The sequence below is a fragment of the Syngnathus scovelli genome, chromosome 8, assembly GCF_024217435.2.
Source record: "Syngnathus scovelli strain Florida chromosome 8, RoL_Ssco_1.2, whole genome shotgun sequence".
NCBI lineage: Eukaryota > Metazoa > Chordata > Actinopteri > Syngnathiformes > Syngnathidae > Syngnathus > Syngnathus scovelli.
The window spans coordinates 16,446,388-16,473,161 of NC_090854.1; the positions used below are offsets into that span (position 1 = coordinate 16,446,388).

Genomic DNA, 26,774 nt, shown 5'->3' on the forward strand with positions numbered 1-26,774 from the left:
TTTCCAAAAACTACATAAAAACAAGCCTTCCAACAATATTCATTCAAACAGTATTTAATGTGAGTCATAATTGGATTCATTCAGTCGGGCATAGAAAAAGCACTAAAAAAGTAAGCTTAGATTTTCACTCAACGTGTTATCAGCACACAGCAAATATATATGACCCTGTCTGCTAAACAAAAGACCTTCATTTGTAAGGCTCCTTTGTGAATACATGCTCGTGCACGTCCGTGTGCGTGTGTGTGTGTGTGTGTGTGTGTGTGTGTGCACTTACAAGTAGCCATAACATTAGGTACCGCTGGCACAATCTCATGAGAGATATTATTAAGAATATGGTTTGTGGAGATCTAGATAGTTAGTGAAGGTCACATGACCAAACCCAGAAAACAGGTGATGGACGTTACCTGAGCAACTGTGATGTCATTTTCAGCAAGTGGGAAAATGGCCACCCCTGAGATGGCTATGAGATTATTTCATATTCCACAAATGCGATATGAACAAGAATGCCCTTCCTGTTTAGACTATTCGGAGCGCAGCCATAACATTTTATTATAATGAAAATGCCTCACTTTGATTTAAAAGCAATTTCCTATTTAACCATTAAAAAAATTGCCAAATTGACATTGACAAAAACAAAAGAGTGGAAAACATTTTTCGAGTTTCTGCCATAAAAAAAATGCATTCTAAAAATAACTAAATTGGTAAATATAATGCAGATACTAATCAGTGGTTGTTTACAATAGTCTATCTTGGAAATTAAAAACTAAAACTAGTTTAACTGCAGTAACTGTATAGTTAAATTGAAGCCCTGTCTCAGAGTCAAGCAAAAAAGGGCATTATTATCTTTGCCATTCAGTTGTGCAAGCATATCTAATTTTGCGATGAGACAAACGCACATACACAAACAGCGGCTTCCCTTCCCTGTGAATGAAAAGTAGCATGAAATGCCCTCCCCCCCCCCCACATCCGTCATTCCCCATCTGTGTGGCCGGCCTGGGTCGTCTGACATTTGGACACTTGTCAATCATCTCTTTCAATAGCCCAAACGGCAGGAAAAATGGAGTCGGGGGGTCAGAAACTCGGCATATCACCATGGCAACAGCTGCATTGAAGTTCATAGCCTGCTGGGACTGTAGCGCTAAGTGTGTGCAAGTGTGTGTGCGTGTGCGTGTGGGAAAGTCCATTTTAGTTTGCGGTTCAAGGGTGTGTGCGCACCTCCTCGTGTGTCCAATTGTTCACCATCAGCCAGAGGCAAATACTCCTCCCCCAAGTCCATTTTTTTTTAGCTCTTACGTTCTCACCTTGAGACCTCACAAGCCGCTTCAGCCTTTTTCTCCCCCATTTCTCTTGCTGACACTTTTTATTTACACTTCCCTGCGCTGCACTACAGGTGAGGGATCAAGGCCCTGCAGAAAGTACAGTGGCCCCCAAAAATGAGCACTTAACCTTTGCACTCTCTCTCTCTCTCTCTCTGCCTTTTCAGTGTGCCTCACCTTGCTCGCCCCCATGTGGCCTCGCGGCATAATTATTATCATCTGTTGTCATTTTTCTGTAACAATTATTTTATGATGCTCGAGAACTCCACCTGAAAGTGGATTCATAAGATGGACATAAAAAAATATTTTTTTTCTTACTGACTATTAGGACACCTTGGTTGCTTAACGGGTCCGTTGTTCTTGTCGGCTTTTCGCCGCGAATGGAAGAAGGTACGAGGAGTACTGTGGTGTTTCGAGATTCCAATCGTCTTTCCTCATTACAATGAATACTATTTGCCCCCCCCCCAAAAAAAAATCATTCGAATAGCAGCCTATAATATTGTACTTTGGGAAAAAGAACAGTATCGACATCATTAGAATATCGAGAAAAGAAAATGTTTTGTATTTACTTCAATTCAATGGACATTGTGCTACTCCTTCTGGGGTGCATGCCAATTCAGACTGAAGGATCTATCAGACATTGAGCGGTCTTCAGCTTCTCAATATGCCGTAGTAATAGAAGTTGGATAAAATAAATATGCGCCTTTGAGTATTTTTCTATTATCTGTGATATGTCACTAACCTACACTACAGTTGTGACTATTAAATCCCAGTTACAGCAAATATTTTCATTCATATATTTTATTTCATTTGCATTTCAAATGAAAAAGAGTGAGGGCGGCGGCATGGCAAAGTAATTTCATTTACTGTATGTAGCGCGTTTCACACACAAGGTAACTTCAGCGTGCTTCACATAATTGCACGTACAACATTTAGAAGCGTTTACAAATAAAAGAGTCGATGACATTCAAAAGCAGAATAAATAAATAAATAATACCTGAGCGTGAGCTGGGGACTTGAGCAGCTATGTGCAAACGACTTCACTGCATGCCTTTTGTAATCTGGACAATAAACAGAGGACCTCACCTGCAATATAAACAGTATCCTGAAATTTTAGGTTCCATCAATGAGGTGGATTCAATGAAACTGTCAACTAATGTTTCAGAAATAAAGGAAAATCAGATTTTCATCAAAAATAAAGAATGAGAAAATTTTCCACATATCTAATTTTTTTTAAAAAAACATGGATGTCTAAATGACTCTTTGAAATGCTAGCAGTGGGTGAATATTAGCATCTTTATCTACAGTGAATATGTAAAGAAAAATATAGTTTTAAAAAAAATTAATTTGAAAAAAAAAATCCGCGATGTAGTGAAGCCGCGATAAACGAAACGCGAAGTAGCGAGGGGTCACTGTATTCTGACCAATCTGCTGATTCTAAAACGTCATCAAAAATTCTTCCCAAATATAACTAACCCTCAAAGGATACATTCAGGATTGAGTTCCAGAAATGGGGCACTTTAAGTGAACCATGCAGGGTCAATCCAGCCGAATTCACGTTTTTGCCATGGTCGCAGTTTGTTTTGAGCGAGCTTGATTGTTAATTTTGTAAAGTAGCGCCATCTATAGCAGCGGAGGTCAACATACCTCAGCCAAGGTGAATCCTTGGAGGACACAAGCACAAATAAATCTTTCTCCGGATGACTTATTTGCCAGTTTTCGATCTGCTAAGTATTGTTCGTGACGTGCACGAGCATTTGCGTGCACGTTGGGTCACTAAATTCAACTGCAGGTAGTCGGCGATAAATAAGGAGGATATTTTGTGTTCCCAGTCGGAAAATCGCTCCGAAGGGGCAATCCGGTGACCTGTTTAGTGAACACTTACCGCGGAGAGGCTTAGCGCAGCTATACAAGCAGCATGTGCAGGTCGGTGGCGCAAAAGTGGTGAGCAGTCGCCACGATTTCCTGCCCAGACGCTGACAGCATGGGAGAAATCACTTTAATGATGCGCTCGAAAATTGCTCCAAAACTGTGCCGCTTTTCAAACAAATCTCGGAGGAAAATAATGGCACCATGGTTCGTATCAACCAATAGAATTTTTCACATTTTAATATTTTTTTTTTTGCCATTCGGAGAAAGAAGTGAAAATATCCAAAGTATTGATTTTGTGAAACTGTAGTAATTTGAGCTGCTAATAGTTGTTTGATGTGGATTAACATGCTCCATTACATCCAATGCACCAATGCTGCCAGAATCATTACACAAATTCACATACACAAGAAAAACTCCTGCTCCCACAGCTGGACAAGGCCTGACTGGAATGGCGTAATTCTAGAGGGATAATTCGTGGATAATTTCGGGATAATCTCCAACCAGCAAACCCATTCGGAGCGCCGCCACCCAAGTTTGCCCACAGCCTGATTAGCAGGCGCCCAGTGCCAGCCACTTGTAGTGACCAGCACCGCCAGCAGCCACTTTACTGCCTTGCAAATAAACACAAACAAAGAAGGAGGGAGTGCGTACGGCACTGACAATTGCGCTGACACTCTGCTGTCAGTGAAAGACTGCAGGTTAAATATATGGACACACACAAACACACACACTGTAACGTGTTCCATAATGTGTCATTGCCCTCTTGTGGTAGGAACCAGTACAATTCAGATCATATATCAGCTTTTACCGAAGTGAGGCATTTTGCAGAAGCCAATTCATAAACATTTAAAATATTAAGTAAATTAAAAAAAATTGGTATTAATGATTATCTTATTTTAAAAAAAAGTATTAGATATGTGGACTTACCACTGCATTTAAAGGGAGTCTGAATCCGATTGAAAGTAATGAAATGTGTTGATAAATGCTGACATCTAGAGGGGGGAAGTCAACATTGCATAAGGCGCACCTTTAAATATTCAAGCGCCCCTCGTATAATGAAACATGGGGAAAAATTTTACGTGGCTGCGTGAATGCCAACGTTAATCAACAATAAAATACTTTCAATTTCAAACAGTACATTATAAATACAACTACATAATACGCAATAATACATTTCACGTATCACACAAACAGGGCTTAAAAGTGATTTATAAAAAAACAAACAATACTTTTGTCGTCTTTAGATGACTCGTGTGTTTTCACATACATGCAACAAAAGTTTCACAAATTCCAGAGACAACACACACACACACACACACACAATACATGCACAGCCGAAACGTGCCATCCCTAGATTACTCACCATGAGTTTTGACCTTTACTTTGAAAAAGTCTAAAGTTCAAACGACTAGATTCCTCGATGTTTCCTTCCTTGTTTAGTAAGAATCCCACAGAGCTTGAGGGAGGGGAAATCCAGTCAGAGGACATGTGGAGTCGAGAAGCAGTCAGTAAACTGTGAGCGAGCAAGTGGACGGAGCCAAGCATCACCTGTGCCCCCCCCCTCCTCCTCCCTTCCGATTCCCCCTCACTCCCGATGGACTCCTTGTATGCACACTTTCTCCGCCTCACCTCTTTTTTTCCATCTCCCATCAGCTCCTTTTCTTCTGACGAGCGGTCCGCCCTGACCCCGCTATTACCAATTTGGTCCCATTCGATGTCCGGTCGTCCCTTGCGCTCGCCATCCCTGCCGCCGCCGCCGCCGCCGCCTCACGTCCTTATATATCCCTCAGCCTTCCCTTTGCCTTCTCCCCATCTCCAGCAGCATGAATATATTATTATCCGCACAATGGGGCCCTGCTTATTGTTTATGAATTACCAGCCTCGCGGCCAAACAAAGCCTATTTTCATAAGAAACATCCATTTCATTTCAGCTCCAATTAGATTGGGGGGGTGCTAAAGAATAGGAGTCCTCAGGCCTCTCAGCCCCTAAGGATGGCAGGTCCATTCAGCCGCATTCAATGGGGGCCTTATTGCTTCGCCGTACAAAAGAGCACGTGGACGAGCTTTCAGACGGAAAGAGCCACCCCAAAAATGACTGGGAGACAGTACTGTACAATAACAAATCTTTAAAGAAAAGGACACTGAGTGCTTATCCTCCCATCCCATCAATTCATCCCTCGCTCACGGCTTTCTTCTCCTCCGCCGCCACCGCGAGATTGTGGACATTAATGACAGACAGTTGAAAGAGAGAAAGGCAGAGGGGAGAAAGAGGAGAAGAAAAGAGCTCAGTTTTCCACAATGCACGTCAAGTCTAAATGATCGTTGGCCGCTGAATAGCAGGAAGCGAGTCTCCTGTATGTACGAGAGAGTGTGTGTGAGAGTGAGTGCTTGATTGATTCCATGCATTCAAAAGAGAAAGAAAGAACCAACACACCAGAAGAAGAAGAAGACCTTGATGCTTTTTCTATAGATGCAACAATGGCGGCAGCTTCCGAGTTGAATTGTTGGGCAGGCTGTCATTCCATCCTGTGTGTGTGTGCCTGAGGCAGGTCAGAAGGTGATCGTAATCCTCCTCACTTCACAACTTTCTCAAATAGCACACTCTTGAAAGAGCCCTCTTGTCAAGTTGCACTGGGAGAGTGAGCCCATAGTTGGATTTCCACCTATGAGGTTTTATGGTTCTTGGAACTTTGAGATCCTGGAACGAAAAGTAAGGAGCAAGGCTGACCAGTTTCTGCCGAGCTTGGTGGACCACCACACCAGCAGAAGCAGGTCTTTCCTCTAAACGCCATTATGACACACAACTGATTATTTATGGTCAATTTATTTGAATCAAATGATGCTACTGGTCTATAAATAAGATCATTTTATTTCACTTTTACCATTATTAATGCATTTTGATTTAACTTACCGAGGAAAATAATATTTAAAAAAAAAATAATTTACTCACATGATCATGCTTCGGTTTTTATCTGACCTCATCTGCCTCACAGGTTGAATGTGAAGTAAGCCTTTTGTTCCCCTATGAGGCACGGAGGTTAGTATTCAACGAGAAACAAAAGACAACCGTTTTCATTACCAACGAGTGGACAAGGTCAGAGTCACTGTGAAAAGGTTGACATCTGCGTTTATTCATACCACCGAGGCCGGATTGGATCAGCCAACTCCTCCGATAAACAAAGCTTGGCGTACAATAGATTTCAATAGGCCGGCTGCAAACACACACACAAACGTGTGCCGTATGTTACCGTGGCAATATGATCACGCAACTCATTAACATGCAAGTTACAACACATAAAATATGTCATTAAGGCCGATTTACAACTGGACATTTTTATTAGGTACACAAGTAAATGAAGGATTGTCATTGTCGCATTTTTCCATGCCGTAGGAAAGCGGCATACTGAGAACAGGTTTTAATATTTTGAATGGATAAATTAGGTGAATTTTTCTGCTCAATTAATATTCCACAAACGCAACAATAATTAGAATGGATTTTTTTAGACCACTGGGGCCACATACAAGATGGACGGAAATATTTTGGGATGATTTCCCCTTTAAATGCCATAACGGAATTGAAATAATGCACTATAATATTTTCTGTAGTTGGCTCAGTTTTGTTCCTGTTTTCTGAAAAGAACATAATTAGGCCTATTTTAGGAAGGTCACATGGTATAGTCACAATTTGAAGCAAAACTGAAATCAGAACCTAAGGTAGGCTTGCACAATCTAGAGATTCATTACATAAATTGTATTAAAATGTTTTTATTTACATCTGTTTTGTCTAAGAGCTAGTATTGACAGCTAACGTTCCCCAATTTAGCAACACCGTTTAAGAACACACTATATTCATAAGTCGGTGTATGAAAAAATCGCAAATATTCAAGAACGAAAAGTAAATCTTTTTGTTTTTTTATTTCTCCCCAAACTTTTTCTTGCCATATTTACACTATACACTTCAAGTTAAACAATGGAGCACTTCCCTCAGCATGCCCAAACATAGCAAATCAAATAGCAAAAATAAACATGCAAAGAAAATAATCATAAAAAAAGCTTATTAAAGGACTCAACAAGTCATAAAAATGAAATAACAAAATGTTTACGAAAATACATGTCAGAGGTGCAGTCTGGTCCAAAATGTCATTGTGTATCAGTACCATGTATGGAGCACCAGAGGGCATCCGGTGGAATGATTGTAAACAGGACCTGGAGTTGTCTTTTCCCCCTCGTGGGCAGACTGGAGATGACGTTGATGTTTGAGGAATGTCTTGAAACAATTCACACGGGAAAGTAAAACAGAGCACATCAACCATCTCTTGTTTTCACAGGTTGGTCTCGTCCCAAGTGGGGTCATTTATGCTCTTCAATACCCTCCTGACAACCTTCTCCAGATCTTTGAGGGCCCTCTGCTCTTCCTCTAGTGACCTTTTCATCTTTTTATTGTCCTACACATGAACAACAAAAAGTGCATGCTTAAAACCATCAAGACATATTGAACTGTATACAAAGGGGAATAAACAAACCGAAACACATTTCCACGACTGGACAAAAAATAATATCCGACGTCTCAGGTTAGGTCTTAAGATTTGTAAAAATAAGATAAATTGACTATGATAAAAAGATTCTATGTGCACATATGAATGGGGACGTGGTTATGTGGATCATTTGGAGCAGTTGAGGTTTAGCAGCTGAATAAATACAAACTTTTGCAATCGGGATTACCTGTTTTAGTTCTTGCACCTCGCCCCTCAGGGCATACAGCACATCCACTAGGCTCCTTGAAATGACAAAAGAGAACAAAATATGTAGCTCTTTAGCATTGCTAATGGACTTTTATCAAATTATTTGGCATCTATGGTTTTTACCGTATTCTTTCAAACTATATGTCACGTTTTTTTTCATAGCTTGGCTGGTTTTTCAACTTGCACTCAGATATCTGAGACTTGTGTTAAAATTGGAGTTTGGGCTAGCACCAAAATTCGCAAATCATTTTGAATTTCTTTTGGAGGGTTGCAAATACTTTTGGTGCATTACTGCCAGCACCAAAAGTGTCTGCCAACAACTACACTAAAGAAGAAATGGAAGAATTAAAGAAGAAATGGAAGAACAAGAGGTACGGAAAGGCTAGATGACCTAAGGCGATGTCATCGCCGGTCGGCCATTTTAGAACAGGAGGACTGCTCTGGTGCGTTTTACTGTATTCTGTGGTAAATTGGATGTTTTATTCAAATAAATACTCGTAACTTTGAATTCTTAACTTGATTGTTGGTGGGCGGACATGGCATAGTTGTATGTCAATTATTGCATTTCTGACGGTTACCTGACAAAACAAGCCTTTTGAAAATCAGTTGTGTTGAGCAATTTACGGTTATTTTAAAGTCTGCTATCCATGATTGTAATGTTATCAATGATTGAATAACCCTGTCTCAAAATGGCTGCCCCGTTTGTTTACGTATATCTATATCTGTGGTATTCTACCTCAGGTAAGGCAATTTATAAATAATGAAAATGAAAAAAAAAATACTTCTCTTCCGCTGAGCTTTGTCTAATGCGACCGGGGTCGTCGAGCAGGACTTTCTCCTCGCTGGGAATGATCGCATGCAGCCCTGTTTCCCTTCGTGGTCCTGTTTCAAGACAAAAACAAGAGCTCAGACATTCAACATTTCACTATTTTAGCTTTTCCAACACCTGAGTTTTTTCTCTTGAATAAATGTCAACAGTTTTGAAAGCATACGTGTTAGTTACGTACAGACATAAATGTTGAAGGGAAAAAAAAGAGTGAAAACAGAGAGGTCGTGCTCCTTCCAAAATAAAAGAATTAAGACAAAATCACAATGAAACACATCTACCAAAAGACAGATTTATTCCAAATTCATAATCCAGCCTTTTTAGGACTTGAACAATTCCCCAAGTATTTAACAAACACTCTCAAGGCGCCGTTAATGAGTTATTGAGACACGTACGTCAAGGACAATGATAGTTCAAGACAGATTTCATTCTGCATGTCCCAAATGTTGATTCCACTGAATACAACTGTCACAAAGTATAGCACGATACAGGACAGTGATTTTCCTACAGCTCACTAAATTATTTTTTTTTTCCCCCAAGGTAATTAACAACTATATTATTTACAGAAGACGGGTGATGTACACTTTTAAACCTACATTATTCTGAGATTGAGAGCATTCATATAAACACTTCAAATCTGCCTGGATCAATATTGTGAGATTAAGGGAGTTTGTACATACACTTCAAGGTCGTATTAAATTTTGAGCATGTTCATACATCCGTTTTAATCTTCACCCGGAGCACATTTCGAGATTGAAGCAGTACGTCCATAGAAATGTTTCTGTTAAAATATTTTTTTGTGGCCCTTCAATTCTTACACAATGCTGAAGGAAGGCATTACACCACATGACTTTACTTTACAGAAACACACAATATTTAATAAAAGTCTCCCTTTAGGAACTATATCATTCACACTCTAGGTAGAGGACAAAAGATTTTTGCATTTGACACATTCTCACTCCACTGTCCAGTTACATGATTGTGCAAAAATAATTTATAACACTTCACTTTTTGTCCAAATAAATAAAACAAAATCATGGTTTTATAAACTGATATAAAAATTTAAATAAATTAAAAACATTACAAAAAATAAATAGAACAAAAAATGTAACATGGACCATTATTTGTAATATGGCTACACAAGCCAACCAGAATTTCTAGTACCACCACTGGAAAAATACTTTGTCAGAAAAATAGTGACAAGCCAGAAAACACTGAGGCATGCCGGACTTTTAATGAGGCTAAACAGCAGTTAGCATGTTAGCTCGCCATGGTTTAAAGTGTAAATAAATCTGGTCAAACTTTGACAGCCTTCTCCTTAAGATATTACTTTTTGGACATTTTGGGAAAAGTGTCGAGTTTCTACCACAATTTTAAATCTTGTATTCCAAATGTTTATGTTTTCACAGAGCTGGAGGTAGATATAACTTAGCATAATTTAGCTTAGCATCCAAACTAGAGAGGAGCGTTAAATACCTAGTCTGGCTAAGTATTTTTTTTTTTTTTAAAACCCATGGGGAAGGGGTTACCAATTTTGTTGCTAGCAAAAGTGGGCTCCAAACTCAAATTATTGATTATTTTGTCTTTTATGATTAAAGTCAGCATCGGGCCGATCATGTCCATCATCATGTTCGATGAACTAGGACATGAACGATAGTACTGTGTGTCCATTTCCAAAATATCTCACTACATTTTAAATTGTAGAACACCATCATTTATCACCAAAAAAGGCATTTGGCTTTGTTGTCCCTCAATAAAAGAGTGGACTGAGGGGCATGTGGGGTTAAATTGGCATGCTGCTGTATTAAATGGCAGCAGGGACGGAGATCATGGCTGAAGTTATCTTCACAAGTGCCATCTGTGCTAAATGTTCCTCAAGCATCCACGCTCCAAAACCACCAATGGAGATAGAAGCCAGACACCATCCAAGAGAATTCACTCCTTCCTGAACTACATCTGAATATCAGACAGGGTAAGAGGAGCCTCCATTTTTTTTTTTTTAATTCCACCAACTCTTTCATGCTCACTCTACGGGGGCAAAAAGAGAGTTCCCCATGTTTGTGCTCAAACGAGGGGGGTCACATTCAAGATGAACAAATGAACAGGAATGGGCAAACGCTTACTGCATGACAGCTACAGAAAGAGAGGAGGCACATAGAAGGGGGAAAGGGGCAAAGGCAACAGGGAGCTGCATTAAACCTTCTCAAACTGTCCAAAAATAAATAAAGCCAATTAAGTTAACAAAAACAACAGAATAAATAGAGATGATAAAAGAGGTAAGCATGCCACGTGGCAGCACGGAGAATTCTTTAGTTTTGGTGCGAGAAGCAGCTCTTGCGTGACACCGAGCCCATTCGGTAAGAGTGGCTGGTCCAAATGGAGTCGTAGTCCGAATCCTCCGAAAGGTCGGAGCTCAACTCCGGTCGCGACACGCTGCTGCGGCGACCCGGCGAGTCCGCAGAGGGCCGATCGGCGTCGGCCAGCACGTGGTTGTGCATCAAGTCGGTGCCCTGCCAGGCTGGTATGGGGAGGGAGTTGTGGGAATGTAGCGGAGGGGTAGTTTGCGCAGGTTTTTCATGCACAACAAATGGCAAAATCGGGGAGGATGGGACAATGGAGCGAATGCAAACAAAGAGAATGGCCAGAACACAAGAATGGATAAAGGTCAACCGGAGCGATGAGGAGAAGGAGGGAGATACAAGAAGGAAAAGATACTGTTAGAAGGCACAGCTGAGGACATCAGTGTTAATAAAGGTCAACAAACCCAAACACTGCTCATTTCAACAGGACCAAGTATCCAGGACATACTTCCATTTAAGAGTTACAATGGTGCAGCAATGACAGTGGTCCCAGGTAAGCGCTGTGAAGCCTCACAAATTTGTGCTTCTGAATTTGCAAATTGGTATACTTGCAGGTTTTTGGGGGGGGGAACTGATATCTGAAAATATTATCGGAGTTATTTTTGTGCGCAAACCAAAATATTTAAAGCAATACATTGGCCCCACCGATCACAAAAGTACGGTTGATAGTTGTATCAGCCAGTACCCATCTCCACCCGCATGTGATCACATGGGTTCATGTAACATGCTAGAAGCAAGATGTGGGTACTTCATGATCCTGTCCGATTTTAGCGCTCTGCCACCAGTAGCGTGGAGTAGGCACTGTGCAGTGGGAAAGACCTATTTGTCTAAATCAACAAACTGTGGTCCAAACAAATGTTTTTTTTCTTACTGGAGTTGAGTGTCTGCCTGGTCTTGGCACTGGTGCAGTAGGCCTCAATAACTTTTAGGATCTGGGCGTCTTCTTCCAGAGCAGCGGTACCTAAAGATAATGAGAGGTTATTGCTTCTCCATCACTGGAGAAGATCTGTTTTGATGGACACTGCAAGAGGAGCATTTCATTAACAATAAACGTACGATTGTGCTTGACCTCATCATACTGAGAGATAATATTTTGGTGACGGTATCAGGTGGCCATCATACACAAACAACCTGGAGATATGAAAAAGAACGAAAACATACTCTTCCTCAAGGCAAATTCCTCCTCAGACTGTTTCCTCTCCGGCTTGCGTTTGGGAAGGAGTTTCTTGACACTCTTGGGACTTTTACTTAGATCCTACACACAGAGAGAAGACTACAATGACTGATAGTACAGAAGTTTCAAGTCGTTGTTAGCTCCCAATCTACTGTAAAGAGTCACGTAGCAAACCCAAATTTAAATTACTAATTAATAACTGCTAATACGTGGACTTTCTTTCTAACCCTAACCCACTCACCTCCTTGTAGCAGAGGGCCGCGGAGGGTCGCAGCGGGGGTGCGGGCCGCAGGCAACTTAAGCTCCAGGGTTTGGGGGTGTTGGGAGGTTCCAGGGGGCCCCACATCATGGTGCTGTGAGATGTCCCATGGGAGGAAGGGTGAGGGAGGGTGTGGTAGGTGGGGGCCACCGTCATGGCCCTTCCCTCGGCGTGCCGGGACGGTGTGACAGGATGGGATGGAAGCTAAGGAGCCGGTGTTTCAAAAGTATTAGAAATGGAAGGAAAAGAAAGGTGTGTGTGTGTGTGTGATCCTGACCGTGTGGCAGGGAACAGTGAGAGGTTTGTGGCTCGGCGCTGTAGCTGCAGTGTGCTTGATCTGCCGCGTTAGATGCTCCACCCAGTCCTGCAGATCCTGCTGGCTGGTGCACGACACCTGAAGACGCTCAAACATGGGGCCTGCCCATAAAAGGAGTTGTTGAAGACCTCACGATACGACGACTTGATGCAAACACGATGTCGAGGCGTTTTACCGCTGAGCTCAAAGGCATTTTTGTGGGTTTCACATTCTTCCAGCTTGCTCACCGACATGCTGGCCAGAGGCAGTTTTCCCTGTGGATAGCAAACACACCATGAGAAGGGAGACCAAAATAAATATGAAACATAGGAGGAGCACATTCCTCAGCAATAACCTGGAATATGAAGCCGCTCATCCTGGGGCTGGCCGACAACATGAGGAGGACGTGGGGGAACAGCATGAGATAACGCTCACTCCTTTCCTGAAGGATGAGAAGGAAAAGGCACAGAGAGAAATGTGGTTTCCAATTGGCAGACATTAAACCAGAAATTCAAATATGCTTACTCAACCAATACAATCGATAAAACTTACATTTCTAGAGTGTCAATCTCCAAAACGTACGAAATGAAAGTTCTTGCTATCCAATGCCAAAATGAAAGGCGTGCTTGAAACATTTGAAAGACAAATGGACAAGGTGTAGCTTTACCTCTGCCCCAGGAGTGTGCACAAGGACCTGGCTCATGTAGAGCACAGAGCCCAGAGTCTTGATATCGTCACCTTCCCACAGTCGGATGGATTCAGTCAGAATCTGCAGCTCCAGCTCCTTCCGCTTGCGTACCTCCTGGCACTGCGCCTGAAACCGGCAAGCAGTCAGAATCCAAATCCCCAAGTAAGAAGATGAAGATAAAACCTTACGGAAAGATGTTTGAAAGTGGCCATGCACTTCTGGATGTCACTTCTGTCAGGGTGGCTCTCCTGAAAGACATCAAATGAGATAAGATGTTAGATGATCTTGTAGAGTGTCAACATTTATACATACGTACCTCCATGTGGCGCTCCAGCTCTTTGAGCAGGGTGGGGTATTTGTCGAGTCTCATGAAAGGCTTACTGAGACCAGTGGTCAGAGTGAGGATCCCGGGGCTGACGGCACCTCGGCCCTCCATGAACTCCCCCAACGTCTCGCTGCAGTCACACAAAAAATTTGTAGGGGGGTGAAAAAACATTTCAATTCGCTTTAAATCGAAAGTGGCTTGAATCTGCATTCAAGCCACTTTCGATCGACTGGTGCATTCAAAGACGGACCTGTGTTGCGTCAGTACGTTAACTGCACAGGGATGGTTGGAGCAGTAGCCCACATAAAGAGCCTTCATTTGGGGCATGAGGTTCAGGAAGAAACCGCCCACCCTCTGCTGACTTTCTGGAAGCCTTGGAAAAATAACAAGAAGGTGCCATCTTTATAAAATTACACAAAAATCCATTCACAATATTTTGTCAGCATGAGCATAGAACTTTAAGTGTATATCTATGTCTAATATTATGCCCAATAGATGGCATGTCCACCTAAACCTTATTTTAAAGAACACGTTTTTGCATAATTAGATAAGTATGGATAATTCCAGTTAGCGTCGATTCTTTTTTTTTACTTTGCATGTTCAGTTGATTTCGTTGTCCCCTTTAAATAATGCCAGGGATGACAGACATCTTTAAAAAGAGAAAAGAAAAAGTTAGGAGGATTATTTCATTTTTATTTTGTGAATTATTTTTTCATATTAAAATTTTAGATTATAAACTGGCTTTTCCACCCTCATAATGGGAAAAAAACGGACCTGAGCACATTGACTTTAACTATCTTTGTAGTACAAAGAGCCAACACTAGAGGGCTCTGCATTTTTGTTATGAAACGGGCTGGGCTGCTGCTGCAGTGAGACTGTGCTGGAGGGGTGGGAGTGGGGGATTTACTTGGTGCATTCCTCCAGTGATTGGACGAGCATCTGTTGAAAGGTGCTGATCTCCTCCAGGTTCCCCAGGATCAGAGATAGATCAGAGCCGCTCAGCCTGAAGGTGGAGACAGTTTGTGACGGTTTAGCACCATTCGTTTGATATTTTAACTGAGCCGTGCCGACGTACTTTTCAAAGCTCTGAAGGGGGCGCAGGTAATTTGTGAGGAGGACCTGAAGGTCCTTGGAATATTCAGTCTCTGTTTCTAAAATGTTCTGCAACACCTATAAACCCAAGCAGGAGAATCACATGATCAATTCCGAAACGAATGTTGAAACAGAGCCCGACATGCTTACCAAGTTGTAGTATGTCTTGCTAATGGCAGATGTGTCAAAGCCTTTAGGAGGACTTTTGAGGGTACCAGATTTGGGTGACACTTGCTTATCTATGGAAAGACAAACACAGAAATATGCATTGAGCAGTTAAAAACTCAATTCATGTCTCCAGACAAATCACATCCTGTGAGGGCACCCACCAGAGCCTTTGACTTCACGGACGTAGTTGCTAGGAAACCATCCCGTCTTGCCGTTGAGGGTCCCCTCCCACCAGCCCCCGTCCTCCTGACGAGTCACGCCAATGATGTCACCCTTGTTAAAGGTGAGCTCATCCTCGTTCGTTTGCAGGAAGTTGAAACGCGCCTTCACCAGCAGCTGCTGCCCACTGTTCTCTGACATGTCCTGAAAGCATGATGGCGAATTAGCATCTTTCCGCCAACTCGTTAGCCTGCCCAGTTCTTCTTGTTGGTGACCGTACTTTGCGGATTTCACTTATCGCGGGTGGTTTTTGGAACCAATTATCCACGGTAAACGAGGGATTACTGTATACCTGTTGTACAATGACAATCACGACATGCTATGCTATGCTATGCTATGCTATGCTATGCTATGCTATGCTATGCTATGCTATGCTATGCTATGCTATGCTATGCTATGCTATGCTATCAACCTAGTGCCAGCAATAACTACATGTCTACTGCTTTGAACAATACGTGTTCGTAAATTTATTTCAATCACTGTACTTACCAGACTGCGAAACTGGTTTTGCAGCAGCTTGGAGGATCGAGCCAGTGAAGCCTGGGAGGCCAGAGACTCAAAGGACTTGATGCGGTGGGCTGACGAGTGTCGGGCGCACACCGAATCACTGCCCACGCCGATATCTGGAGAGAAGTGGGCGAGAATAAAAATATCTCAGACCAGCGGTCAGTACCGAAACACGTTCATTGACTACTCAGCTGTTAGCTATTATGAACACCCACTTGTCCACATAGATTTGGACTAACCTGCAGTCACTTTATTCAGAGCCACGAGACTACTCAGCACCTTGGAGAAGTTCAGACCGAGCAGGAGGTCACTGGCCTCAAATGGCTGTAGATGAGAGAAGGTGAGTGTCACGAAAACTCCAATTGTTCCCAAACACAACACAGAGAAATCCATTACACTTCTGGTTGTCCTCGTTCACAGATTTAATGAGAACCAGGGTGGAGGAAAAACACGAACTCAGCAGATTTGAAGATCTGCAGCGGTCAACCCTCGTTACACCACATTGAATTATGCGCTGACATCTGAGTGAAGAAGCCCAGTGATAGGACTGAGGACAATCGGGACTTGTTGTGGAATATGTGGACAGTCGCAAAAAAAAAAAAAAAAATGAAGACCTCAACGTTCATGTCAGTGTGTCTGCCAGTTGGGTTGAATGGCAGCGATTGTATCTCTGATGACGAGGAGCGGCTCTTCCTGTGGAGCACTGGTGATATTGCTCGTGCTTCAGTCATGCTGAAGATGAGTGAGTGAGATTCAAATCTTCCGCTCTGATTGCTGAGATGCCTCAAGGTGATGCGTGGATGCGGCTTCGTGTTCTTCAACAAGTCGACGGTATTTGTGTGTATGCTTCGCGGATTCACAGAAAACGGCCTTTTGTGTGTGTTTGAAAGCACGCATTGCACTAAGGTTGGGCTCACGAGCTGGTTCCTCCATTTCGTGAGGTGTGTGTTTGCATGTCCTCCTTGTCTTGTTGAGCCCAAAGCACTTTTGAAGCACCGCCTTTTTTTTTACCATTCCCAACCTCCACACTTCTATGTTATTCCCACACACTCTCAAAAATCATGGTGTCCCATCTCCATTGGTGGCAAGATGCAGAGGTGAGATCCATCGTCCATCTCTGTAATCCTCCACAGCCGGGGTCAAGTACAAACTAACATCTCCTTCATGAGTCAGGACTGATGGTAGGTAGAAGGTGTGACTCCTCGCAGATGGAGCAACGTGGGTTCATAGCCAGCAGGGTGCGGCACAAGTCTGACAAAGATCCAACTGGGTTGTACAGATGGCAAAGTCCCAAACTACATGTAATCCTGCTCAGTCAACTTTAATCAAAAGAATCAAGTCATGTCTTTGAACATGCTGAGTCTTGTGGGCACATATTACCTGAAAAATCTCCTGGATAATAGATTAGAATATTATATAATGATAAATTGGCAACAATATGGTAATCGCCGGCTAATTTGATAGCATAGCAGAAAGACTGTAAATGAAATAACAAGACTCCTAACAACCCAATTTTCTCACAACAACAAAAATTGTTTAAAAAAACATCCTCCACTGTATTTCCAAGATGGTGAGATTTCTTGGCATGACACAAAAGTGACAGTTCTGTCAAGCAATTAATGGAGAGTGTTAGCTCTCACCACTCTGCAACCGGTACCTCAACAAAAAAAGTTAGACATTATCTAGGACCCTTTAGATTGGAACACGATAAATATGTCAGACCCATTGACCTCCAGCGGAGAGCCTAAATAAACGGACTTCCTTCTCCAAATCGGTCAGACATTTGCAGACATTCAGCTGTGTGGGACTGCTGAAGGGCCCGTTTCATTTGTTCACAACCAGCCAAGAGGAGCAGCGCTGAAGAACACTGACTGGCATTGTCAGGAGGAGCGTGCTTCAATGACCCTGTGTGTCAGGGCCAATGCACCGCCTTACACGGCACACTCCCCTCCATTTAATCAGGTGGTATTCTGGCATTCTTATCCGTCCGAACCCACATCGATAAATTGCAAAAGTCAAAATGCCAAACAATGACATCAATTGAAGACATGCCCTCTTTCGAATATGGGAAGTAAAACAGATTAATCAGTCCAAGCAACGTGATTGGCTGAGGCCCCATTTCCATAAGTCACTATGGTTTGGTGCAGTTTTTATTATGTTTCCATTGAAACAAAATATCAGACTTAAATCATCCAGTGGAAATCACTGCATGTCACAAAAAATAAGATACAATATGTTAGCAAAGGAAAAAAAAAATCTGATATAACCTACAGTGTGAACGTAGCATGAGAGTGTTTGTCATACAGTATTTACAATAATTATAGTACTTACATTGGCACTCATTTTGTCAATAAAGACTTAAAAATGTCTCCAAAATCATAAAGGTTTCATGCTTCTATTTGTGGGGAAAAAGTTTTGATTTTTCTTTGTGTTTCAGATAAAAAAAAAATGATTGGAGATCTGATACCCCAATTTTATTAGCTGCTTAGTATTATGATTTGCTGGCAAGGCCATGCCAGAATATTGTTTTGGAAACGAGTAATGTTGGGAAAATACATCAGTGTTATTTTTAGTATTAATTTAATGATCTTGAAGTAGTTGTGACAACAAAGCCACGCATGACTACATCGATTTGCATTCATTAATAGCTTGAAGCTTCTGAGTGTGTAAATCTAAATGTGAGGCTGTAGACAGGCAAATAATACCGTCAGTGGCTGTTTAGAGAAGTTTCCAGAAATGTTATTAATGTAATGTGGTCGCGACACTGCTCCGAGGCAGCCGGGCGATGGGTGCTTGCTCCCCGGCTGCAGCCTCCTCCCCCTTGCCAGCACAGCGGCAAGCTTTGTTTCAACATCTCCACTTCAAGCGTTTTATAATCGCATTTAAAACTAAGTTTGGGGAATGTTTTGCTGATGTGTTTAAATATTACGTATGCGGTAGTCTTACCTCGACGCGGAAAGATGTGCAGCCCTTGACAAACTCCTTTATGTTGCTCAGACACTCGCTGTCGTTCTTGGGCTCCTGGTAGATCTAAAAGGGACGAGGAGCGCCAACATTAGCGACACATTTCCACTTCTCCGGCTTGGGGGTCACTTTAGTTCACGTTCTCAAATTTAATAACCCCAGAAAATGGTAAATATAAACAACAATAAGATCCACAACTCCGATATCTAGCGCTTGTGCTTTGCTCATGTCCCGCTGTGAGCTCCCGTAGCGAACTGAAGACGTAGAGGAGCTGGGTTGAAGTCCCATCGGAAGTGACGTCACAAGATGTTCACGTTTAGAAAACGAAAAGTATACTAATGACTATCAACCACCAACTATATATATAAATATATATGTATATATTAGTGATGTCAGTCAATCAAGTTATTAACGCGATTAATCCAACCCCGTTTTAATGCCACCATTTTTTTTAACGGCGCAATTAAGGCCTAATAATAGTTGTAGTCTTTTTCCCGTGCCGCTGCCGCAGAAAAACTACAACACCTCACCGGATGTGCGTGACCGGAAATAAATATCAAGCACACCATCGTCTTGGCTTGTTGTGCAGAGATTTCATCCGTTTTTAGAAATAAAACCATTATGGCGAGAGGTCTGTTCATTCTTTCTTGAGAAACCAGAAAAAGGGTTAAGACCGTTATATTGCTGTTAAGTTCAAAACAAACTTTAAAAATGGTTTTGTTGCACTATAGGCTGAATCCTTGTTTACATTTCATGTGCATGTTATATTTTTTTATATTGCCCGGATTTTGAATTCTTAGAATGGACTGTTGAGGGGCTATTTGTGTGACTATAAATTGAATATAATTCAATAAAAAATGTCTGTATAAGAAAATCAATCCTGTTCTTCATATTAAGGGTATCAAAATGTGTATGGATCACAAACTTTGAACATTTTCTATCTTTATGGACTTCTTCCTCCTGGCTCACCACCATCACACCAACTTTCTTTTCTACACAGATTGGTTTATGTGATCACAGTAACATTAGTCTGTGTGGAAAAATGGTGCAAAGGTCCGATGCGGGGACTTTGCTCTCTGTAATCAAGTTATTTGAGTCATACAATGAGTTGTTTGCATCCAGTGCAGAATTTGGTCAATTTAAACTCCATTATAGAGGATATAATCTGTGCATCCACACTCTTGTGACATTTCTTTTTGGTGCAATAAGATTTTTTTGCATAATGTAAATTACAATATATGCATTGGCGCAATAAAGATGAGTGAAACAGCCCCCCACCCCACCCAAACATTGCCACACTATGTGAAGGGGGGCGGCTGCCATGGGCATGAAATCGGAATGGGCCGCTTAAATGGATAGCGACAAAAAATAAATAATATTTGTCTCTCCAGTTTGGTGCATCGTGGAGGATTTCTTGCTGCTTTTTAACAGGCTGATTTAGTTACCACCCTGGGGGCCCCTGTCGAAATGGGCCCGGCCAGTTTGCTGACGGACACAAACACCACACTGTGTCTTTAAAAAAAAAAAAAAAAAAAAGAGAGAGGGGGGGTGGGAGGGGGTCCATCTGCGTTGGACTTGGCAAGTCAATGGCGGCTTATAGCTACAGTATATGGTCCACATCAGCATATTATTTTCACCCAGTATTAAATGACATTTTAAATCCTTGCAAATGTGTTGTCCGTGTATTAAACTGCACGCTATACTGCAAGATTTATATTATTATTTCAAAGCATGTGCATTGGTGTTATTCTCCACACAACAATAATGACGTCGTGACGTGACCTACTAACGAAATCTCCTCATGGTCCAGTGGGCAGGGAGTGAAGCCAGACAACAACCTCGGATGTGGGCAGCACACAGACACGCCGAACCTTATGCGGAGGGAGGGAGGCAGGGTGCGAGGAGGGGAAGGGAGGGGAGGCGTACAACAATCACGCTCTTACTTTCTCCGTGGATCCGGGGCTGAGGCGCTCCAGGAGCCTGCAAAGCACCACGCCATCCTTGAGGGAGCTGTGCAGGAAAGCCTCCGGGTCCGCAATGCTCTTCTTTGGAGACTCGAGCACGCCGAGCGTAATGAGCCATGTCACCGTTTGCTCCGCCGAATTCATGTCCACATCCGAGTCGATGAAAACGGCCGTGGAGGGAGAAAGAGGGGCGGGGGCGGGCGGGCGTGTGTGTACCTCGACAGCTCCTGGCCCCGCTTCACGCTGTCATCCCGGAGCATCCACAGGAATGATGATGCACGCGGGGAGAATGGGAGATAGAGAGGAGCGGGGGGGGGGGGAGGAGGTGGTGCTCCGATTTCTTCCCCTCTTCGATGGTGTGTTTCCCCTCCCTCAATCTGTCAGACTCTGCTGATGCCGCTCGATGATGTCACGCACGCGTGTGGGAGAGGGGGGAGGGGGGAATCGACTGTTTTCACGTGCCACTTCCCGTCTGCGGGACATAACATTAGGTACACCACGTCCTACTCCAATGCAAAAAAAAAAAAAGTAGTTTTCCCATACTTTGCATATTTTTTCTAAACTCTTAACACAGACTCACCTACAAAACACAATTAGCCAAATGCCTTCTCAAAAACCCATTTTGTTAAATATATCCCAACTCTATATTTCAAAATGGAACACATCTTTCTCTGCACCCATGAACTTTAACAAAACACTAGAAATCGGACTCAAAATGAAATTAATCTGTCAAAAAAATAACACTTGTTTTCACTTCACAATGAAAGTACACTCGGTTTCAAAACCTTTATTTTATTTTCGTAATTTCTTACACAGTAATGGATTTCGTTTTTATTTCCATGTATTCTCTGTGTAAAGATTCCATTTGTCAGCCACAGTCTACAAAAAATGACGTAATCAATCAAATTTGCGTCTAAGCATAGCTGATTCTGCATGGATTTTTTGTAAAAATTGCAATTTACTGTCTTTGTGGGTGTTGTTGTAATCAAAAATGTGGCCATCACTCATTGAGGTGCTGTTGACCAATATTAAAGGAGAGCTCAACTCAAAATTTTCTGAACAATAATGTGCCCCTACTGGTCTAAACGCAGCATTTCGGTTAATATTGTGTTTGTGGAATAGGAGTTAAGCAGCAAAAATTACTCATTTTTATCCTTTTTAGATGAGATCCCAGTTGCCAGGTCTCAGGACCCAACCAATCAACAGCTCATCTTTTTCCGTCGACTGAAAATGACCTTGCCGCGGCATCTATTATGCAATTTTCAGTCGTTAGCAAGTTGCAAAATGGCTCAAGGAAAATCTGGGAGTTGACTCCCTCTTTAAGCCCTGCCCCTTCTAAAGTGCTCTCTTTTGAAACCAAGTCTTTGCGTGTCTTCCTCTTTCATCCACACAGGACATATGTGTGTGTGTGTGTGTGTCGTTATCCTCTTGTAAGCTGGCCTCAATTTAAGAGCAGCAGCAGAAATCAGACTTTTAAAATTTTAGTGCAGGCGGTCAGATATAAACACTGAGTCTGAGGGTTTGATTTGGCCAGAGGTGATTTAAAAATGTCCCATTAGTCTCTGCATAATGGTTATTGTTTATCAAAAGAGGCAGGCGGCTCACACTCCAAGGGCCAATAATTCCATTAGTAAGGAGGACAACATCATTTTTTAATAGTCCTCAATTGACAATCTCATTTTAGTCTGTATAACACACTCATTCATCCATGGAGAAACAAAAAATAGGAGGAAATATCAAAGTGGTAGTTATCTGGTGCAACATGCTGTTAGCCAGTTAGCTATGCAATAGACCAATGACTTGGAGATTTTAGAACGCCTCATCGTCACCACCCGTGAGTATGGCTGCAGAGAGAAAGGAAGGAGGGAGAAAAGAAATCCGACTTGAGAGCTTCAGGCTGGTATGGCTTCTTCAGAGCACTTCGTTGTTAGCCCTGAGTGCATGCATGCATGCCCTGGAGAGAAGGTGGAAGTGTGTGTGTGTGTGTGTAGTCTGATGTGACAACCAGCATGGGATGTGTAGGCATGAGAAAAATGCTACACAAAGTAGCATTTATTTTTCCAGGTTGTAGCAATGGCATTTGATTGACAGTTGGCAGCTGGGCTATATAATCAGACTGTGTTCCAAAGAGTGTTCATACTCGACAGAAAAAGATCTAATCACAACAAAATTATCTAACTAAAAGTGAAAGTTATATCAGCAGTAGCAGAATATGCTAGTTTATCTCAGCCTGGCTCTTCTTGCAAATTACATCATCGATTATCATCAATCCAACCCACTGATTACCATTGCTCAGAATTGATCAGGAAACACTATGTCCTATCGTTTCCTTGTTATTGTTGCCCAGGGTATGAGTCACATCCATAATCGTTTTGTCGGAGTCAGCCATGACGCTGCGTGCCGACGGTGAGTCAGTAACAGCAACAGCAGAGGCGAAGCATCTCAACGCAAATCAGCCATCATTCTATTATTCATCCACGCTTGTGTTTTTCCAACTGGAATATATCCAGGTTGTGTACTAGTATGGAAAATCTTAATTTCTTCATGCATACATTAAAAATATTTGTTATGAGGTAGCAAGTACTTGAAAGCGCTACTTGGAGGCCTCACTTCAGGCCACAGGGTGGGGCTCTTTGCACACTGCAACTATCTCCAACGACTAGTACTACTAATAACTATTCATGCCTATAGACAATTTAGAGCCTTCAGTGAAGCTAACATGCATCATTTTGGAATGTGAGCAGCACAGCAGATGATGATGATCATCAGAGTAAGCTGATAAAAAACTTTACGGGTGACCATTTTTAAAGGTTGCATTTTTTGTATGATGATATAATGCCTGTACTATTACTCACATCAAATGATTGGAATTTATTTCACTGAAAATTGAATTAGAACATTATACATATTTCTTTAAATACCCCTCGCACCCCTCTTCATTCCGTTTTTCATATGAGAGGATGTTAAGAAAGGTTTGTCAGGAGGACTAACTCTTTTGGGGTTATGGCGCTGCTCCACACAGGTGAGCATCTGGGGATTGTAAATTCGAAGATGGCGTCGCCATGCCTATGTAACCATGGGCGCGATCCAGGCTCGGCCCCCAGGCATGTTCTATGCCTCCATTCACCCGAAATTCCAACATTTCCGCTTCTCCCACTGGGAAATGCTGCTGTTTTGCTATTCACTGAACAGATGTTCCCAGCACAATGATATCAACACGCTGGAGGAAGTCCACTTGAATCCCATTTATTATGTAAATGAGTTTAGTTCTAGAACCCATTTTGGTTCTCGAGCCTCAGTTTGAGAAAAAATTATATTATTCATTTCAGGTCAGTGATGCACATTGGTACTAAATGCTTTCACATCTGGATTATGATCTATTCGCAGGAAATATTATTCCCACTCGAAGCCAGAATGGATCAAGCACGGAAGCAGGAATAATGGATGATGCTGGCAAGAGGACAAGGCCAGCATGCAGGGATAGATGGTCGGACATATGTTCGCTATAATCCCGCCACGGGGATTATGTTGACGGAAAAAGCCGCCCGACTGAATTTAGCATCCCATTTCTAATGCTAACCTGTTATTCGTACAGGCTACAAAGCCCAGATTTTTTCAGTAAGAGCCCCTTTTATGTCTTATAATATGTCTCATTTGTGAAGGAAACCAAAGCAAGAAAGAAATAGACAGAGGCACAGTCCTGAGGTTCTTCTGCTAATAATTTCATCTTCTTCAAGCACATTACAGTTAGCAAATTAAGGAGACTCTCCTGGGTCGTGATCGTCCCCAGCATCCCTACGTCTTTGTGACGTCACCAGCCCGCCTCCAACTGCCCTCCACGGTAACCACACGGAGCTTCATCATGATCCTGCTCGTCATCTTCCTCCTCAAGAGCAAAAAAAGCAGGCTGCGTGTCGTCACGCGACTTGAGCTTAATATGGACAACCGCACGGGGCTCTGAGCATCCAGGCAAGAACAATGCCCACTGTCCTGTGCAGTGGCAGGAGGAAACTTTCCTTTGGCTTTTTGCTGCACCGATGCCTTTTTTCTCAGGTGAGGAAGAGCTAAGTCTCCGACAAAGCGGGTGTGCATGTGTGTTTTCAACTGTGTGTGTGTTTAGTGTACAATTTCTTGTTTCCACTTTTTAAAATGGCCACATGATTTGGGTTTTAATGCTTTGTTTGGTAATGTTCCAGAAGTGTTCTAATGCAATTCATAAATGACTTTAGAAAATGACCTAAATGCAATTTTGTAATGGACAAACTCACCCCAAAGAATAACTAAATAAATGTATCTGTTCATGTCATATTATTATTTATTTGAAATTTGGTAGGTTACTTGTCTGCCTGCTCCTAAATTGTAATGTTAAATCAAGGTAAATCCAGATTGATTCCTGATTGCACTTGTAGTGGCAGTATAGAATAAAATCCAATTAAGATGTTATCTGATGATTGTTTAACATTTTAACAAATATTTTTTTTTTAATCCAAACTTTGTGGGAATATTCCAGGAATCCTAATTAAATTCAAGTAAGAATTTCTGCACTAATGATATGAAATAAAGTTAACATTCAAAACCTTTCAAATTTAAAAATGTAGTGATTAAAAATAAAAATAAAGAGTATCATAATTACACATTCCAGGGTTACAGTCTATCTGAAACAACTTGGTACTTATGATCCTAAATAAATTGAATTTAAACCAGATTCAATCCAGAACTGATCCATGTTTCATGTGCATTATTAAATTAAAATCAAATTTAATATTTATTCAAATTAAAATCAATGTAATTGCATTGGCATCCCATAGCTTCTTCATGTGTAAATTAGAATATTTTCAAAGTATATTTTATTTGTCAGTCATCAGTTGAACACAAAAATATTCAGTTGATCCAACATGAACTTACGATTTTATATGAAACAAAAACCACATGGAATTGACTTTCATAGAAATACAAAGGAATCTGAGTCTGTCAGCTTAGTCGTTAACAATTGATTCTTTTTTTTTTTTGGATGAATTGTAGAAAGTCTGCCTGCAATCCAGAATATATATTTTTATATACACTATCCACCAAATGGCAGCTATTCAAAGAATGTTAACCTGTTGAAAAGTCTTACTGTGTGCAGCTTGTGGCAGGTGTTTTGTTTGCTGGGTTGCGGTTGACTCGATCCCTCGTGGCTTGGTCCGTTCATCAGGGTATTGCGCCACAAGTCTACAGCTTGGCCCATGTGTTATAATAGCCTGCTAATTGGAACTCAAAGAACTGTTTCTCATTGACCTGATGAACTGATGATGGTACACTTGAGCCCTTTTCTCTTCCGTGGGCTTCCGGTCTAGCCAAGTGACCTTTGTGAGTCATGAACGAAAGAGGGCAAAATGGTTCATGGACACTCAAGGCCCGGGGGTCAGATGCGGTCCACCACATTATTTTATGTGGCCCGCGGAAAATTGTGCATCAAATTAATGTCAGTACTAAAATTACAAATAGTCTTCACTTTCAAAAAATCTAAATTTTCAAATATCTGAACAGATTTTACAAGTCTAATTTGACAACGAGTTTTATTTTGTAGCTTATAATATGAAGCGTTCGTATATTTATTCGGGTTGACCACTAGAGGGCCGGGGACCAACAAGGACAAGAATAGATGGTTGGATGCACACAGAGGTTTCTGCTCTCATGTACATCTGAATGGGGAGCAGCAAAAAGGGCGAGTAACATGCGGGGGTGGCATCGGGGTAGAAGGGCGGAAAGCGAAAGATCATTTTGCAACATGCACACACTCCCCTTCCTCCTACTCATCTGCAGCTGTGATTTCAACCAGACAGTATGACTCACTGACTCCCTGTCATTTCTTACAATGACTAATATCTTCGTTCCTCATCATTCACCTGCACACCTGCAACTAAGAAAGCATGAGCGTGACTTTGAAACATCTTAAGTGTGAATTAGTTAGTTTGCATCGTTCGTTTGGCTACTGTACGTGCGCCATCACTTATAGTTCGT

General features: G+C 41.9%; 2 protein-coding genes across 3 annotated transcripts in view; one reads left to right on the forward strand and one right to left on the reverse strand.

Annotated features, from left to right (window-relative positions):
* Positions 1–7,084: 7,084 nt before the first annotated feature.
* Positions 7,085–21,140, reverse strand: arhgef7a (Rho guanine nucleotide exchange factor (GEF) 7a). Of its 2 annotated transcripts, XM_049727667.2 has the most exons (21): positions 20,751–21,137; positions 18,790–18,873; positions 16,083–16,167; positions 15,826–15,959; positions 15,279–15,480; positions 15,100–15,188; positions 14,933–15,027; positions 14,765–14,860; positions 14,108–14,230; positions 13,849–13,987; positions 13,721–13,780; positions 13,512–13,658; positions 13,200–13,286; positions 13,041–13,119; positions 12,827–12,966; positions 12,532–12,753; positions 12,278–12,371; positions 11,988–12,077; positions 8,713–8,812; positions 7,911–7,965; positions 7,085–7,633 (listed from the first exon to the last, which is right to left on the reverse strand). In XM_049727667.2, exons 1-21 carry the CDS (start codon positions 20,913–20,915, stop codon positions 7,511–7,513), a joined length of 2,409 nt encoding a protein of 802 aa, XP_049583624.1. In that variant the 5' UTR covers positions 20,916–21,137; the 3' UTR covers positions 7,085–7,510. The 2 variants fall into 2 exon arrangements, with proteins under 2 accessions (XP_049583624.1, XP_049583625.1); XM_049727668.2 differs by lacking the exons at positions 7,085–7,633; positions 7,911–7,965; positions 8,713–8,812 and adding an exon at positions 9,035–11,274 and having other exon boundaries at positions 20,751–21,140.
* Positions 21,141–24,456: 3,316 nt separating this feature from the next.
* Positions 24,457–26,774, forward strand: part of aff3 (AF4/FMR2 family, member 3) — a 12,942-nt gene continuing 10,624 nt past the window's right edge. Inside the window, exon 1 of the mRNA XM_049728510.2 lies at positions 24,457–24,824. Coding sequence (XP_049584467.1) covers positions 24,750–24,824 — 75 coding nt within the window. The 5' untranslated portion in view covers positions 24,457–24,749. The remainder of the gene's footprint in view (positions 24,825–26,774) is intronic.